At 40.2% G+C, this 15,080-nt stretch overlaps 2 protein-coding genes across 2 annotated transcripts; both read left to right on the forward strand.

Annotated features, from left to right (window-relative positions):
* The first annotated feature begins 643 nt into the window (after positions 1–643).
* Positions 644–3,809, forward strand: LOC131343119 (major histocompatibility complex class I-related gene protein-like). The gene is made up of 4 exons (XM_058374547.1): positions 644–858; positions 964–1,230; positions 2,033–2,308; positions 3,715–3,809. Exons 2-4 carry the CDS (start codon positions 1,086–1,088, stop codon positions 3,732–3,734), a joined length of 441 nt encoding a protein of 146 aa, XP_058230530.1. The 5' UTR covers positions 644–858; positions 964–1,085; the 3' UTR covers positions 3,735–3,809.
* A 2,482-nt stretch (positions 3,810–6,291) lies between these two features.
* Positions 6,292–13,911, forward strand: ankrd13a (ankyrin repeat domain 13A). The gene is made up of 15 exons (XM_058374541.1): positions 6,292–6,563; positions 7,235–7,370; positions 8,165–8,289; positions 8,640–8,685; positions 9,040–9,183; positions 9,298–9,487; positions 9,736–9,802; positions 10,293–10,374; positions 10,505–10,566; positions 10,751–10,881; positions 11,160–11,317; positions 11,415–11,561; positions 11,778–11,947; positions 12,060–12,121; positions 12,263–13,911. Exons 1-15 carry the CDS (start codon positions 6,483–6,485, stop codon positions 12,456–12,458), a joined length of 1,797 nt encoding a protein of 598 aa, XP_058230524.1. The 5' UTR covers positions 6,292–6,482; the 3' UTR covers positions 12,459–13,911.
* Positions 13,912–15,080: the final 1,169 nt, after the last annotated feature.

Below are 15,080 nucleotides of genomic sequence, written 5' to 3' on the forward strand. Positions count from 1 at the left end.
TTTGGCTTGTTCAGTACTCAAATGTTATACACATCTATGCAATACCCTGTTAGTCAAACTATTATTTTAATTCATTTATTTATTTTTAACTATTATACCCCTATTGGGGGCTGAGCCCCCTTTAAATGAAAAATGAAACAGTCTGTAACACAACTGAGGCTTTCTGTCCTGTAACGAGCTTTATGAAATTTTGTTTATGACTCTTTCTTTATTAAATTTGTTCATAAACAAAATCCCATAAAGCTCAGATGGAGCAGGACAGCGTTTTAATGAAAGTTCTGCTCCTTCTCCCCTTTTCTCTTTGTTCATCATCAGGTGAGATCTAACGGAAATCAGATAAAGTGAAGATGTATTGTGTAAATGTGTCTCAGTAGTTCACTAACAGATTACGAATATTATCTTAACTTATTATTAGAACATCTTGTTAAAGCTAACGCTCGTGTAACATCTTAAATTAAACTGTAAAACTTTTAAACATTAAAACCGCGCCATATGGACGTGCCTTCGCTTTCGATTTCTCCGCACTTCCATCATGGTGTCTTTGTTATGTTGCTGTTGCGACATTTGTCGAGTGTGGTGTGTAAAAATGTTTTAGACCCCCTCCTGTGTAAAATAAGATAACACGGAAACAGAAGAAAGGGGTGACAGAGTCAGGTGTATGGTCAGTGTGTGGTCAGCAGGGGGGACTGGAGTTTTATAATAGGGGAAGCTCTTATGTGTCTGTTACTGAAGTATAAATCTCTCTGTGTTCTGGTTTATATATTTTATCTCTTCAGCTGGGGTTATGATTTAGTTCAGTTTTTTAGTATCAAAAGACTTTTTCCAAAATCAGATTAATATAAGTGACAACTATCTCAAGTAAGTGATTATCTCAATCTAAAACAGTGAGATATAAAAACGTATTAAAGGAGAAAAAGAAAGAAAGAAAGAAATTTTAACTGAAAACAATTTCCTCTTTTACAGACACACACTCTCTTCAGTTCCTCTACACTGCAGTGACATCAGGAATACATTTCCCAGAGTTCACTGCTGTTGGTCTGCTGGATGGACAGCGGATTTTATATTACGACAGTAACATCAGGAAGATGATCCCAAAGACAGAATGGATGAAGAAGATCAGCGTTGATGATCCAGATTACTGGAACAGAGAGACAGATAAGCAGCAGGATGAACAGAACACCTTCAAATTCCACCTGAGTTCTGTAATTCAAAGTTTTAATCAGACTGAAGGTGAGAATAAAACACACTCAGAGCTTTAATAACTAACACACACACACACACACAATAAGACAGCACTATGGTGGATACACCTGATAAAAAAAACCTTTAACTTTAATAAAGCAGCTTGTTAAGTTGATCTGTTTCATGGTCATGAGCTCAGTTTATTTCTGCACAGCTACAATGATTTATTCATGTATGATCAAAACCCTGGAATAAAAATGAACCTGGAATAAAAGCAGTCCTGTATCACTGTCAGGGTCTCATACTGTCACAGTTAAAGATTAGAGAGAACCAGAAACCAGGAGCTAGTGATAAACTGAATGTATCTCACTGAAAAGCATGAAATAACACAAAACACTCGATCTTTACTCATTTCCTGTTTAGTAAACTGCTGATGTGTGAGAAATGTGAATGTTTAGTTTGTGGATCATGGATATATTCATGAACAGGTTGTGATCTTCAGCTCAGTGTAATGAACAGTTACAGTGAATAAGTGAATAGACTTTTCCTTCTGAGGTCATTTCCTGATTATTGTAACTCTATGTACAAACACAGAACAGTACAGAAGTGTTAAATGATGTTCTGTATTCTGACGGGTTCACAGTGGTTCTGTAATATTGCTGAGATTAAACACCTGGGCTTTGTTCAAAACTGTATAGTGTCTTATTAAACAGATTTTCAGTACACTTTTAGTTTTATTCTGACATCATATTTAGTGTACATTATGAGGTTTTGGTTACAGCTTAAAATTCTCTCTTAATGTGTTTGACATTACACAGTTCTGTGTGTGTGTGTGTGTGTGTGTGTGTAGGGATTCACACACTCCAGAGGATGTACGGCTGTGAGCTCTATGATAACGGCACCACCAGAGGATATGATCAGTTCGGTTATGATGGAGAAGATTTCATCACTCTGGACCTGAACACTGGAACCTGGACTGCAGAAAAACCACAAGCTGTGATCATTATAAAGGAGTGGGATCCTACAGGATATGAGGCTAAGAAGCAGAAGATCTACCTGGAGAAAGACTGCATTGATTGGATGAAGAAGTTTGTGTCTTACGGCAGAGAGACTCTGGAGAGGAAAGGTAAAGTGTGTGATCTGCTCTGTTAGTGTGACTGTAACACACACACCAATCATTTCCTTTTGCTACCTCATAAAAACTCTTTCACTATAACACACACACATACACGCACACACACGCACACACACACACGCACACACACACATACACACACACACACACACACACGCACACACACACATACACACACACACACACACACACGCACACACACACACACACGCACACACGCACACACACGCACACACACACACATGCACACACACACACACGCACACACACACACACACACACGCACACACACGCACACACACACACGTGTGGAAACAGGAAAGTTTAAGTCTTTATCTTATACTGTGTGAAAACTCTGTAGACTGAGAGCCAGACTGATTACAGTAAAGTAAACCAGGGGACACACATTCTAAAGCTGATTTTAGGAATGAAAATGTATTTGTATTGAGTTACTGAGACATAGATGTAATTACAGACTGCATTAAAGTGGACTGATTAAAAATATGGGACTGTAAGATTTAGGCTGAAAATAACAGTTCATGACTGACTTTATGTAACAGGAAAATATGGTAAGAATGTTATAATCAAAATTACAAGAATAAATAATTTTTAGAATAACAAAACAAAAAATAGCCATTTTCATTAGAATCACCAGTTTAAATACATCCAAACACTTTTTATTGTTTCTTTCATTGTCTGTACTGCTTATCTGATCTATCCTTGGGTCATGGGGACCCTGTGCCATCAGGCATCAAGGAAGGATACACCCTGGACAGAGTGCCAACCCATTGCAGGGCACACACACAACTTAGAAACTCCAATCAGTCCAAACAGTTTTTCGGTGTTTCAGTATGATGAAGATCAGGACAGTGAGAAGAAACACAATCACTGCACCAAACACCACAATCAGCATGAAGAACACAGCAGGAGACACAGAACCTGTAAAAAATATTAACCATTAATCTTTGATTTAGAAATGTAAAAAAAACTTCTATGAGAAGGAAAATATCAAACCTTTTCCTCTGTCTTGGTTTTCAGAAAGTGTTTTCTTTTGCCCTGAAAAATGAAACAATACTTTTACCACCTCAGTCATCTAATTAACTTCTACTTTTAATAATTTACTCTATAAATGTACCTTTCACGTGTAAATAGGTGGAGTTTCTGAAGATCATTCTCTCAGTGAAGCTGCAGTAATAGAGTCCTGTATCAGAGACGTTTACTGCAGTGATTGTGAGAGACGTTTTACTGCCATGAACAGACATCACTATTCTCTCACTCTCACTAAAGAAGTAACACGTCTCTGATGGAGCTGAAGGCAAAAATCTTTTACACCCAAGAAGAAGTGGAACTGAATCACACATGTGTTTAAACCAGAAGATCTTTTCTGGACGTTTCAGATCATGTTGGCACCAAATAGTGACGTTATCTCCAGCTTCTGCCTCCAAAGTTAAAGAGCAACACCTGCAACACAGAAAACCCTCTACTTTATCATTTTAATACATACAGGTAAGCTATGACTCTTTAGTACTTTTAATATGAATCTGATTAATAACTAAAGTATATATATTATAAATCTAATAAGAATTTAGTAAAGAAATAAATGAGATTATAAACTTACCCATGACACAGAGAAACACAGAGAGAGTTGTAAACTGAAGCATTGTGTATCAGACCAGAGACAAAGAGGAAACGGTCTGTTGGGTGAATCAAACCCTGGTGTATCTGTGTGCAGGGGTGTGGAGAGTTATACACACTACAGCACTTAGAATAAATATCTACAGTTTCTCTGAGACAGCACTGAGATTAAATGGAATAGAAGTGAGATTAAAAATTTAATGATTACTGTAAGAGTATTATTGTATATTTTTATTTTACAGGAAAGTTTTATTTTTAGTTTATTTTCATATTTTAATCCATTTGAAGGAAAATACACTACAGTTACACCAAAACAAATTCACTTTAATGTATTACATTAAAAAACTCTTTTATGCATGTTTTTATTCCAGTTCCTTCTATTCACCTGTTCTTATTTAATTAGAATAAAATAACTAATGGATTAAATGAATTAAACAAAATATGAAGATATTTAATCATATCAGTTTTATGTTACTAAAAATATTTATCCCTGTGTAATTTTTCATTTGTTTTTATTATCAGTATCAGTGTGAATTGATCTATGAATTGTACACATAACTCGACACTCTGATATCATTTCTAGAAAATTATAATGATGGTAATAATTCAGTTGCTTTCCTGCAAAGTGATCAGCGGAAAAAACAGAGTGTGAGAAAGCAGCCGGTGGTCAGAGGCGACAAAATGCAAGGTGACAGTCATATGTGTTTGTGGTTCATCGTAATGCAGATAAACGTCCTGAGTGTCAGCTCTGTGGTTGGAAATAATTCAACCATCCAATGGTCAGATGCTGCAAGTTCTTGTGGTTAGAGAGGTTTCAGGTCTTTGCACAACTCCTACCTGCTTAGACATTTGAATCTTGATGAAAAAATGAACAATTTAGCCGACTTTTATTGTATTAAAATAATCCAAATCGTTCCATGTATTTATAATATTATAATATAATATTTATAATAATTCATTCATCAACTAATCCTATCTATCTTAGAGCTAAAATTATTCCCTATAATTCACTATTCTCTATAAATAATTTAATTCTAAGAATGTAAATAATTATCCACTGTAACAGTAACCAGACAGAGTTTCCTATGTGGATGTAGGTGTGATCTCTTTATAGACGTGAATGCAGGTAAGAATCTGTCCATTTCTGGAGGTGAAAAAAAGAGAAAAGCGCTCTTGCTGTTTCTGGGTTGATGTTTGTAAGCCGTGTGTCAGTGAAGGCTACAGTGGAGGAATAGATTAGAAATAAACCACCAGTTTTCTCCAGTGGACAATCTAAAGTGTGTGCTGTAGATTTGGACCCGAATCTGCTGCTGTAATCATAAACACTGTCCTGTGCTCATCCCAGAAGAGAACCGGTTCCCCTTTCAGTCTGGTTTCTTCTTCATATTATCTCCAGGGAGTTTTTTCCACACCACTGTCACATCTGGAGTGTTTATTGGGGATCTAAACTTATATCTGGATTTCTCTGAAGCTGCTTTGAGACTTAATTGAAATCTCCAAAATGAAACGAAATGTATTAGTAGTATAGTATTTTTTTTAGTCAACCATAATGTTTATGATTAAACTACAGATTTAGTACAATATGAACCAAGTATCGGATTTCAAACCACTGTTTTTTCTATTAAAGGAGAATTACAGCATAAAACGAGGATTTAATTCAGTTTCATCATTTCTGTGTCTCAGATATAAACGCTCAGAGTTTCTGTGAGATGTGTACACATATCAAATCATACATTACAATATCTACATTAGGAGTCGACTCCTTCGAGAAGACTCGGTTTAGAGTCGAATCACTCAAACGAGTCACTTTACCTAGCACTTCAATAAAGAGCAAAGCTCGGTCGCTCGGTTTCCATAATAACGAATTTAAAGTGAATTTAAAGTGAATTTAAAGCTTCTACATGTTTCTGTTCTGCTTAACATCTTAGCATGAAATATTTAGTGTTAATAAGAGATCAGCCTATATTTACTTTAAATATTTTATCACTTTTATTAGCCGTGTTGCACCGATAGGGCCGCTATTTCAAAGTGTAGCTAATGCATTAAGTAGCACAAAAGGACTTGGTACAACCCAAACTCCCCCTCTTCAAATAAAGTAGTTCTGCACTTCTGTGGAAGAGACCATCTTGTAGAAACCGTTTCTAACTTATCCTAAAAATAATAATAATAAACCTCATAAATTGACGAAAAATGAATCATTAAATTATGAATAGATTTCGAAACACGTATATGAAAATATTATTTTAGTATTTCTTTTTAAATATTCGATTTTTAAATAATAAAATCTCACACTGTACTTCTTACAACCTCCACCCCCTGCGTTTTGCGCTAATGGTTTACTCCGCTCACTTCCTTGTTTTGTGGGAAAGTTTTATTTTGGAAAGTCTCTGCTTTCTCTACCATGTCTGTGCGTTAAATAATCCCAATAAACTTTCTTTCTTTTATATTTAAATAAATGTGGCTTATGGCGAATTTTCGGTCTCGGTACTAGGTTTTTTTTTTTATATAATATATTTTAAAGGAGTGTGAAATGGACTTTAAACAGAAGTTTCCCCTGCACTGGCTTGTTTGGGAGAACGACTACAGACAGCTGGAAAAACAAATACAGGCGGTATAAACATCTTTATTTCATTATTTATTTATATTTACAGCCTGTAATAATGTGTTAAAAGTCCTGTGTTAGCCGTGGGGAAGCTAGTCAAAATAGCATGCTAGCTAACGGAATACCTCCCGAGCTAATTGGGTTGTTTAAGTGATTAATTAATGGAAGTAAATTGTGGTGTTGTGTATAATTGTGTTATTGTCCGAAATCCTTTAGAAAATTGGAGTCGAGTTCCTTTAAATCTCAGCTTCGTCTGGTTAGCTGTTTTGTAGCTGGTAAATCTCGGGCTCAGTCCCAAACCACGTACTAGTGCACTAGGTAGTGTGTAGAAGACCATTATCTAGTAGACTAGACATAGTGCACGTGTAAAGGGAGCAGGACGCGATTTGGGATTTTGTATAGCTCTGTAAGATAACGAGCAAAAAGCAGGAGCAATCACAGAGCAGTTAGTGTTTGGATGATTAATCTGAAGATCAGACTTTATCAGTGATACTGGAGGGAGTTTCTGCAGCTTGGACATCATTTAATCAGAGTTGAGGACTGAGTGTGAATGAGGCTGTAATTAGAGCAGAGAGCTGCTTAATATTCTATTACAGGTTGTTAGACACGTGACCTGTGTGTTATGAAATGAATGTAATCTGAGTAGGGTTGTTGTTGTCGTTGTTGTTGTTGATTTGCAGCACAACATCGAGGAGGTGGACCCGAGAGGACGAACCCCTCTACATTTAGCCGTGTCTCTGGGTCACCTGGAGTCGGTCCGAGTGCTGCTGAGACACGGGGCCCAGGTCACCAAAGAGAATGCCAAGAACTGGACCGGTCAGTACCACACTCGCATACACACACATTATCAAAGAGAACACCAAGAACTGGACTGGTCAGTACACCACACACACACACACTATCAAAGAGAACTCCAAGAACTCAGTCAGTACCACACACATACACTTTCATAGAAAATGCCATGAACTGGACTGGTTAGTACCACACACACATACATTTGAGATGCTTTCACTTTTAGTAACAGACAATGCGTCATGTTGTCAGCTGTCTATGATTACATGACTAATAAAAATTGAATCTGAGACATATTTATTTCTTTTACACCTCAGCAGTTTGCCAGGTTTACAGTTTGTACGATGACACATGATGATGATTTTTATCTGTTTATAGTCACACTGCATCTGTGTGAGTGTGCAGTCTGTGTGTGTATTACTGCTCACTGTATACTCATGGTTTTAACTGGAAAAAAGGAGGAATTAAATCTATACTTGACAAATAGCTGCTGGGGGTGTGTGTGTGTGTGTGCGTGCACTTGTTGGTATGCATGGCTGCTCATACGTCAAGAGTTTCACTTGCAGATAAGACGAGCATGCTGGAAAGGAAATAAGCTGAACTGTGTGTGTGTGTGTGTGTGCGAAGTGAGGATTGGAGGTGTTAGTAATGACATGATGGTAATTAAGTTAATTATCCTATCTCAGTATCGAACGAACGCCTGCCAGCTGTGTGTGTGTGTGTGTGTGTGATTTAAGTGCTCTCGTCTCTGTACTGTCCAAACCACAAAGTAGGAATCTATTGTGTAGAACTAATGGTGTGTGTGTGTGTGTGTGTAGTGCTTCAGGAAGCGGTCAGCACTGGAGATCCAGAGATGGTGCAGCTGGTTCTGCAGCGGCGTGATTACCTCAAAGCCTCCACAGCTCTGGCAGGAGTGCCTGAGTTACTGTGCAAGATCCGTGAGGTGACCCCTTCTTCTTCTTCTTCTTCTTCTTCTCCTTCTCCTCCTCCTCCTCCTCCTTTTCTCTGATGTTTTTCTCCTCCTGTTTAGAAGAAGTAAGGAGAGGGTGTGTGTGTGTTCTGATGTCTTGTTGCTTCTCCTGTATCTCTGTCTCAGATCGAACTCTACACAGGAAGTCCATTAAACTTCCCCATCTCCTCACTGAACTCTGGCTTTAAACACCCCACAAATTATGTTGTTTTGTTGTGTGTGTGTGTGTGTGTGTGTGTGAGTGAGAGAGAGAGAGAGAGACACACACAGGTCATCATGCAGGAATCTTTTTTCACTGATCTGCACTTTCTCTCTTTCTGCAGTCTCCAGACTTCTACATGGAGATGAAGTGGGAGTTCACCAGCTGGAGTAAGTGTGTCTCTGTCTGCTGTCTGCCTCTTACACACACTCTCACTCTCACTCCTTCAGCTGGACATCTCGCTCCTCTCTTCTCCTTTCTGATTGGTCAGGAGGTGTTGATTAATTCTCTAAACAGCAGCTCTGTCAGTACTGCAGCTGTATATCATAGGTTTACATTAACGCGCTTGTTTTACAATGATAGCGTTTCTATAGTAACAGCTCATAACATTTATGGATGGAGTCTCCAGTGTCAGTGCTTTGTAGCACTCAGGATATCTTCAGGATTGAGGAGTTTTATGCTTTTTGTGGTTTTTCAGTAACACTGAAAAGAAAAAATAAAGTGTGTGTGTGTTCCCGTCACAGTCCCGTTGGTGTCACGTGTGTGTCCGAGTGACGTGTGTCGCATCTGGAAGAGCGGCACGAACCTGCGAGTGGACGCCACGCTGCTCGGCTTTGAGAACATGACGTGGATCAGGGGGAGGCGGAGCTACATCTTCAAGGGAGATGGTACACACACACACACAAATCTATTTTCATTTCCAACAAGCTGATGTAGTATGACTGATTTCTGTGGTCTGTGTGTGTGTGTGTGTGTGTGTGTGTGTGTGGTTGGATGGACAGAGAGCTGTGCCGAGCTGATGGAGGTGAATCACGACGATGAGCTGGTGGACACAGAGCGCTTTGACATCACGCGTGAGCTGGATGAGGTCACACTCGACTCCATGCAGCCTGACCAACAGGAAGTGGCCAAGCGGCTGACCACGCCCATCGTCAACACCTTCCTCGACACCAAAGACATCTCGTTCGAGAGGTGAGTCACACCGCAGGACACTGTGATGCTGAATTATAGGGATGATCTTCACACCAGAAAGCTGAATCAGCCATCGATCCTTCTGTTGCTGAGAAATGATCTTATGTGTGTGTGTGTGTGTGTGTGTGTGCCTGCCTACTTGTATATATCTGTATATATAAATATATACTACATACCGTATACTACTATATAATTTTACATTATCTATCTATCTGTCTGTCTGTCTGTCTGTCTGTCTGTATATGCAGATGTAAATCTGGGATCTGGGGCTGGAGAACAGACAGAACAGAAGTGGTGAACGGATTTGAATCAAAGGTGCTCACTTTCTCATTAACCTCCAGTAAGAGTGAGTGAAAACATCTGGATTTATACACCTGAAGATGAAGACTCCATCATTACCTTTTTTTAATCCATCTTCAAAATTATAACCCGAGACCAGTCTCTTATAGACTGGTGTATAGGTTCATGCGTGATAAAGCAAAGCTCTTAAGGAACTCTGACCAGCACACTGAGGTGAACACTGCAGCTCCGACTCACAGTGCCATGTCTTTATAGGAAAATACCTCTGTGACAAAATACTGACACTGGAGACTCCTTCCAGAAGTGTTTAATAAATACAGGAAGCTTTACCATTATCACTGGTACTTTCCTTGTAAATGAGCTGCGGTCACTATAGAAACCATAACTTTTCGGCACCTCAGGACCTGGCAGCCAATCAGAATCCAGATATCAACAATAATAATAATAATTCTAGAGTGTGGCATATGGTTTGTCATGTGATGATGATGACGACGCTGTTGTTCAGGTTTTCTCAGTCAACAACGTGAACGTGGTGATTCGCACGAGGACGGAGCACCTCACCGATGAAGAGAAGGCCAGAATCAAGAGTGAGTGTTTATATGACAAGACAGTAACAGCAGGATAAGCGGTGTGGAGAAGTTTCTCCTCTTCTCTTTGGTTCAGTAATAAAGTGCTGTAAGGTTAAAGAACTGGTTAAAGGTGCTCTCTTTGTGGCAGGTGAGAGGAACGTGCTGGAGTCTTTTCTCGGGACAGTAGAGCAGCAGATCAGTGCTCAGGGGGTACGTGAGGAATCTCAGGGTGATGTGTGAGGAATACCGAGTGATGACGCAGAATCTGCTGTCGGAGCTGCTGAAAATAAATCATCACTTTCTGACCAATCAGAATCCAGATCTCGTATATATTGTCAAACAAAACGTGATTTTTATTGATAAGTAATTTTTACTGTTGCTTTTTTTTTCTAAGGATTTAACTCTAGAGTACGCAACAGCGACAAACCCAACAGCCATCACTCCGGAGGAATATTTTAACCCAGACTTTGACCTGAAGGACCGGGACATCGGACGCCCCATCGAGCTCACCATCAGAACCCAAAGGTGAATAAAGAACAGATTCATTTAAATCTGTATTCATTCATTCATTTATTTTAAATAACTTTATTGCATAATGTAATTTCCTAGTTTAGATTTAATTTGGAACAAAAACAAATGCCTGGAGAATGAACAGGTTTATACTGAATATTTTGTAGGTTATGTTCCTGTTTGTAGATATAAAAAGTTGTTTAAATTCTACTTCGAAGCTGTTTGGAATAAGGTTGTTGGAGATGGTTGAGGTTTTACTAGTGCTCTCTTGATGACGCGGTCTTGCTCCTCAGGTTTAAGGGAACGTTATGGATGAGTGAGGAGCACCCCCTCTCACTGGTGGAGCAGGTGACCCCCATCATCGACTTGATGGCTCGCACCAGCACTCACTTCGCCCGTCTCAGAGACTTCATCCAGCTCCGCTTTCCCCCAGGCTTCCCCGTCAAGATCGGTAATGCTCGAGTGCACCAGCAAGAGCTGTTTTTATTTCAGCATGGAACCAAAAAAATTGTCTCTCAGTTTCTGATGCATGTTTCATCTTTCACCAGAAATCCCGCTGTTCCACGTGCTCAACGCTCGCATCACGTTTGGAAATGTGAACAAGTGCGGTACGGAGGAGCAGGCTGAAGCAAGCAACTCGGCCACAACACCTTCACCCACAGAGGACATGGAAAGCGAGAGCAGTAAAGCTTCAGGTATCAGAAAACCAAACCTCAAATCACAGTCACAGAAATGATTCAAAATACTGAGTGTGAAAGTGTTTTAATGTCTGATGATGGCTTTCAGGAGTGGATTCAGGAGATAAGACTTGACTATGGACCCTCAGTGGTTCTTGCCTGAGCTCAGGTGCAGTGTGTGCTGGAGCGAACCAAACCAACAGGCTGTTTATATCCATCTGTTTTTTTTTCCAGGTGTCGCTCCATTCCAGGTGTCACCCTCTGTTTTCACTGTTCCTGCTCACTACCACCAGCGTGGGGGCAGCAGACACACACACGCACCCCACCCGCCTAACCACGACGAGGAGCTGCTGCAGTATGCCATCCACCAGAGTCTGCTCGAGTCCAACGGATACAGCACACAGGTCTGTGCGTGTGTGTGTCTGTGTTTGTGTGTATCTGTGTGTGGACATGAGTGAAAGAACTGGAAAGCATGAGTGTGTGTCATTTTTTTTATCTCTCCTCTGTGATTTCTAGAACCCCTGGGGTGACTCTAATGGAGTTTCGAGACACAGTCTGGTAGAAAGCCTCAGCGATGGGTGAGTCAGTTCCACTTCCAGCCTTTCAGTAAAACGTAAAGCAGTACAAATGATTTAATGTGAAATTACAATAACGTCATAAACCGTGACTGAACATTCAGACCAGTAATGTGATCACCTACTTTAATACCTCAACCTCAGGAACGTCTCTGAAGGCGTCCTCGTGGATCTCAGCGAGACCACGCCCACCAGCACAGACTCCGCCTCCAGCCCAGACTCCGAACTCCAACTGGCCATCGAGCTGTCCGCCCGAGCGCAGGAGGAGGAGGACAGGAGGCGGAAAGAAGAGGAGGAGGAGCTGGAGAGGATCCTGCAGCTCTCGCTTACGGAAAAGTGAGCGGAAGAAAAGAGACGGAGGAAGGGCAAAAGGGAAAGGCCGTTTCCTATTCTGTAGCCTCGGATCTCAACGGCACTCGACTTCCACTTCCTGCTCTGCCATCCATTACACCACGTATCATCCTGTTACGTGACCAGCGATGCTTTTGCTAAGAAAAGATTCATCGCTCATAGCCTAATATTAAGGACACACTTTAACTTGCAGCCTACAGACAACAGAAGCTTTTTAACCCTAACACTTCCTTATTATTCTGCCTTTTCTGAGACAACGACGATGCTGCTGTGTTTTCTGAGCTGCTTCACTGAGGCCATGTGAGAGAGTAGTGTGTGTGTGTGTGTGTGTGTGTGTGTGTGTGGTATAAGTATCAGAACCATAAAAGCAAGCTCTGTGGAGTTTTACATTATCTCAGGGTTCTTATGGGTTCTTTAATATAGTTCTTTAGTATAGCAGGGTTGATGACGCAGAGGAGTTTTGAGATTAGAGAGCGTTCCAGAAGCTCCTGAAGAATGTCACAGTTCCAACCTCACGCTCCGATTAGTTAGAACTAGTACCGGGCCGAGGATCCGTGATACGGTCTGTACTCTGATGCACGATACAGCTGCTAGAACTTCAACATTAAAGGTAACTATAAGCGGATAAGAATTACGACGCAGTTCAGTAGTAAAGTAGAGATTGGTAAATAGCTGTGGTATAAGAAGGATAAAGCACTTTGCGGGGGTGTGGCTCTAGGAAAAGACTCAACTTCAGTGTGGTTACAGTGTAATGGTGCTGCATCCAGTTCCCTTCTTTCAGTTAAAATCCTGTCTGAAGAGGAAAGCTGATTTATACAGTGATTAATGTTAAAAATCTGAAATTTGTCTTCGATGCTCTGTAATAAAAAAGAAATATCTGATGTATATGAAGAGTGCAGGACAGGTTGCAGACATCCGCTCACGCTCGTTAACCAGGTCAGGATACGACACACCTCGACTCAAAGCAATACTGAAACCACTGTGCCTCAGCGAGTGAGACAGGAGAAGAGCTGAGGATGTTCTAGTGCCTGAGGTTTGCACCACAGCTGCAGGGTTTGGTGTTTAATCACATAAATGCTCATCTTTGTGGTACGGTATTGTGTGAAATTTCCATCAGTGTCCGTTTTTTTTGGATGTTTTCTGGCCGTATGCGACGCTGCAGGTGTCTAATCTGTATCTCGAGCGTTGGATTGGATCGGTAATCATCACTGTGAGCTGAAGTAGATGAAGACTTCAGTTTTCCCCACGTTTACATGCTGTGTGTAAACCAGTTCACACAAACCAAAAGTAGCCACTTGCAGCAGAAGAGAAGGACGAGAGCGTAAGATGAACCCTGTAGCTAGAGATTTCTAGTCGGGTTCGGTCCAAACGTTACAGCAGTATTTACACAGAAAGTTCCTTGTATGCGGCGTCTGTGTTATTGACATCTCCTGGGTGTGGTTCACACCTAGAAACATCCGAGACGGTAGACCGCTACCCTTAAAAACACACACTCGCCTTTAAACACCCTAAAAATAAAATCAGGGATAGAAAATATGGACTGCAGATTTCTGCATGCAGAGTTCTACATCATGAGCTTCATTATTCAAAAGATCATAAAATAGCAGGTGATCCAGCACAACCTATTATGTTGCATTCATTTATATATATATATGTATATCTCCTTCGCTGACTTGTTTAAGGTACAAGATACTAAATGGAGGATTGTAGGCTTTTTCATAAACTTTTTCATTAGTTTGTTAAATTAATAATAAATTAAAATCAGGCTGTGGCCCTCAGACAGGACGGAGCCCGTGGCTATGTTAAAAACAAACAAACAAAAAAAACTAACTACTAAATAAAATGTAGCTAAAGTATGTTGTGATTTTGCTATATTAAGGATATTTTTGTTCAGGTTGTTTAGAAGCAAGATGTTGGGCCATGTTTCAGTGTTCAGAGAAATATGAGTGGAGAAGTTTTGTGTTGCAGGTAACACACTCAAAGCAACACAATGAGGTCATTGAGTTGGAACACAGCCGGACTATAGCGCAGATTTTCCATTTCTACCTTTATTGTAGCAAACAAGACTAGCTTGTGCTCTCTCTCTCTCTCTCTCTCTCTCTCTCTCTCTCTCTCTCTCTCTCACACTCACACGCCGCTCTTTCTTAATGCACCTGAAGACACCTTCAGCAGTGTGAATGTAAGCAGTATCCTTATTTTATAACAGAGAAGAACTGATTTTTATTTTTTACCCGAAACTAAAATGTACAAAACAAAAACGACTGTGATTGTCAACAGTATATAGGCAGTGTTCAAGAGCTCTTTTTTTCTCGTGGTTTCTTGGGTTTTTTAAAGGAACTAATTGCCAAACGTGATCAGTTTTACCATATCAGGGTTTATTGGTGGCTAATTTTCACAGCTAATTAACTGTTTTCTGAGCTGAGTGTATGGTAAACTGTATAGTCTGTTGGAGGTAACGAAAAACAACAACAACTTTTCACTTAATAAAAGCACTTTATATGACTAAACATGTATTTTCTGTGTTAATGCATAAATAGAGACTATTGATAATTTGATGAATCCAGCTCCTCGCTCAGACCAGGAGATGGCGCTATTTGAACACTTCTTGCTT

Source organism: Hemibagrus wyckioides, linkage group LG22 (assembly GCF_019097595.1).
Source record: "Hemibagrus wyckioides isolate EC202008001 linkage group LG22, SWU_Hwy_1.0, whole genome shotgun sequence".
In the NCBI taxonomy this organism is placed as follows: Eukaryota; Metazoa; Chordata; class Actinopteri; order Siluriformes; family Bagridae; genus Hemibagrus; species Hemibagrus wyckioides.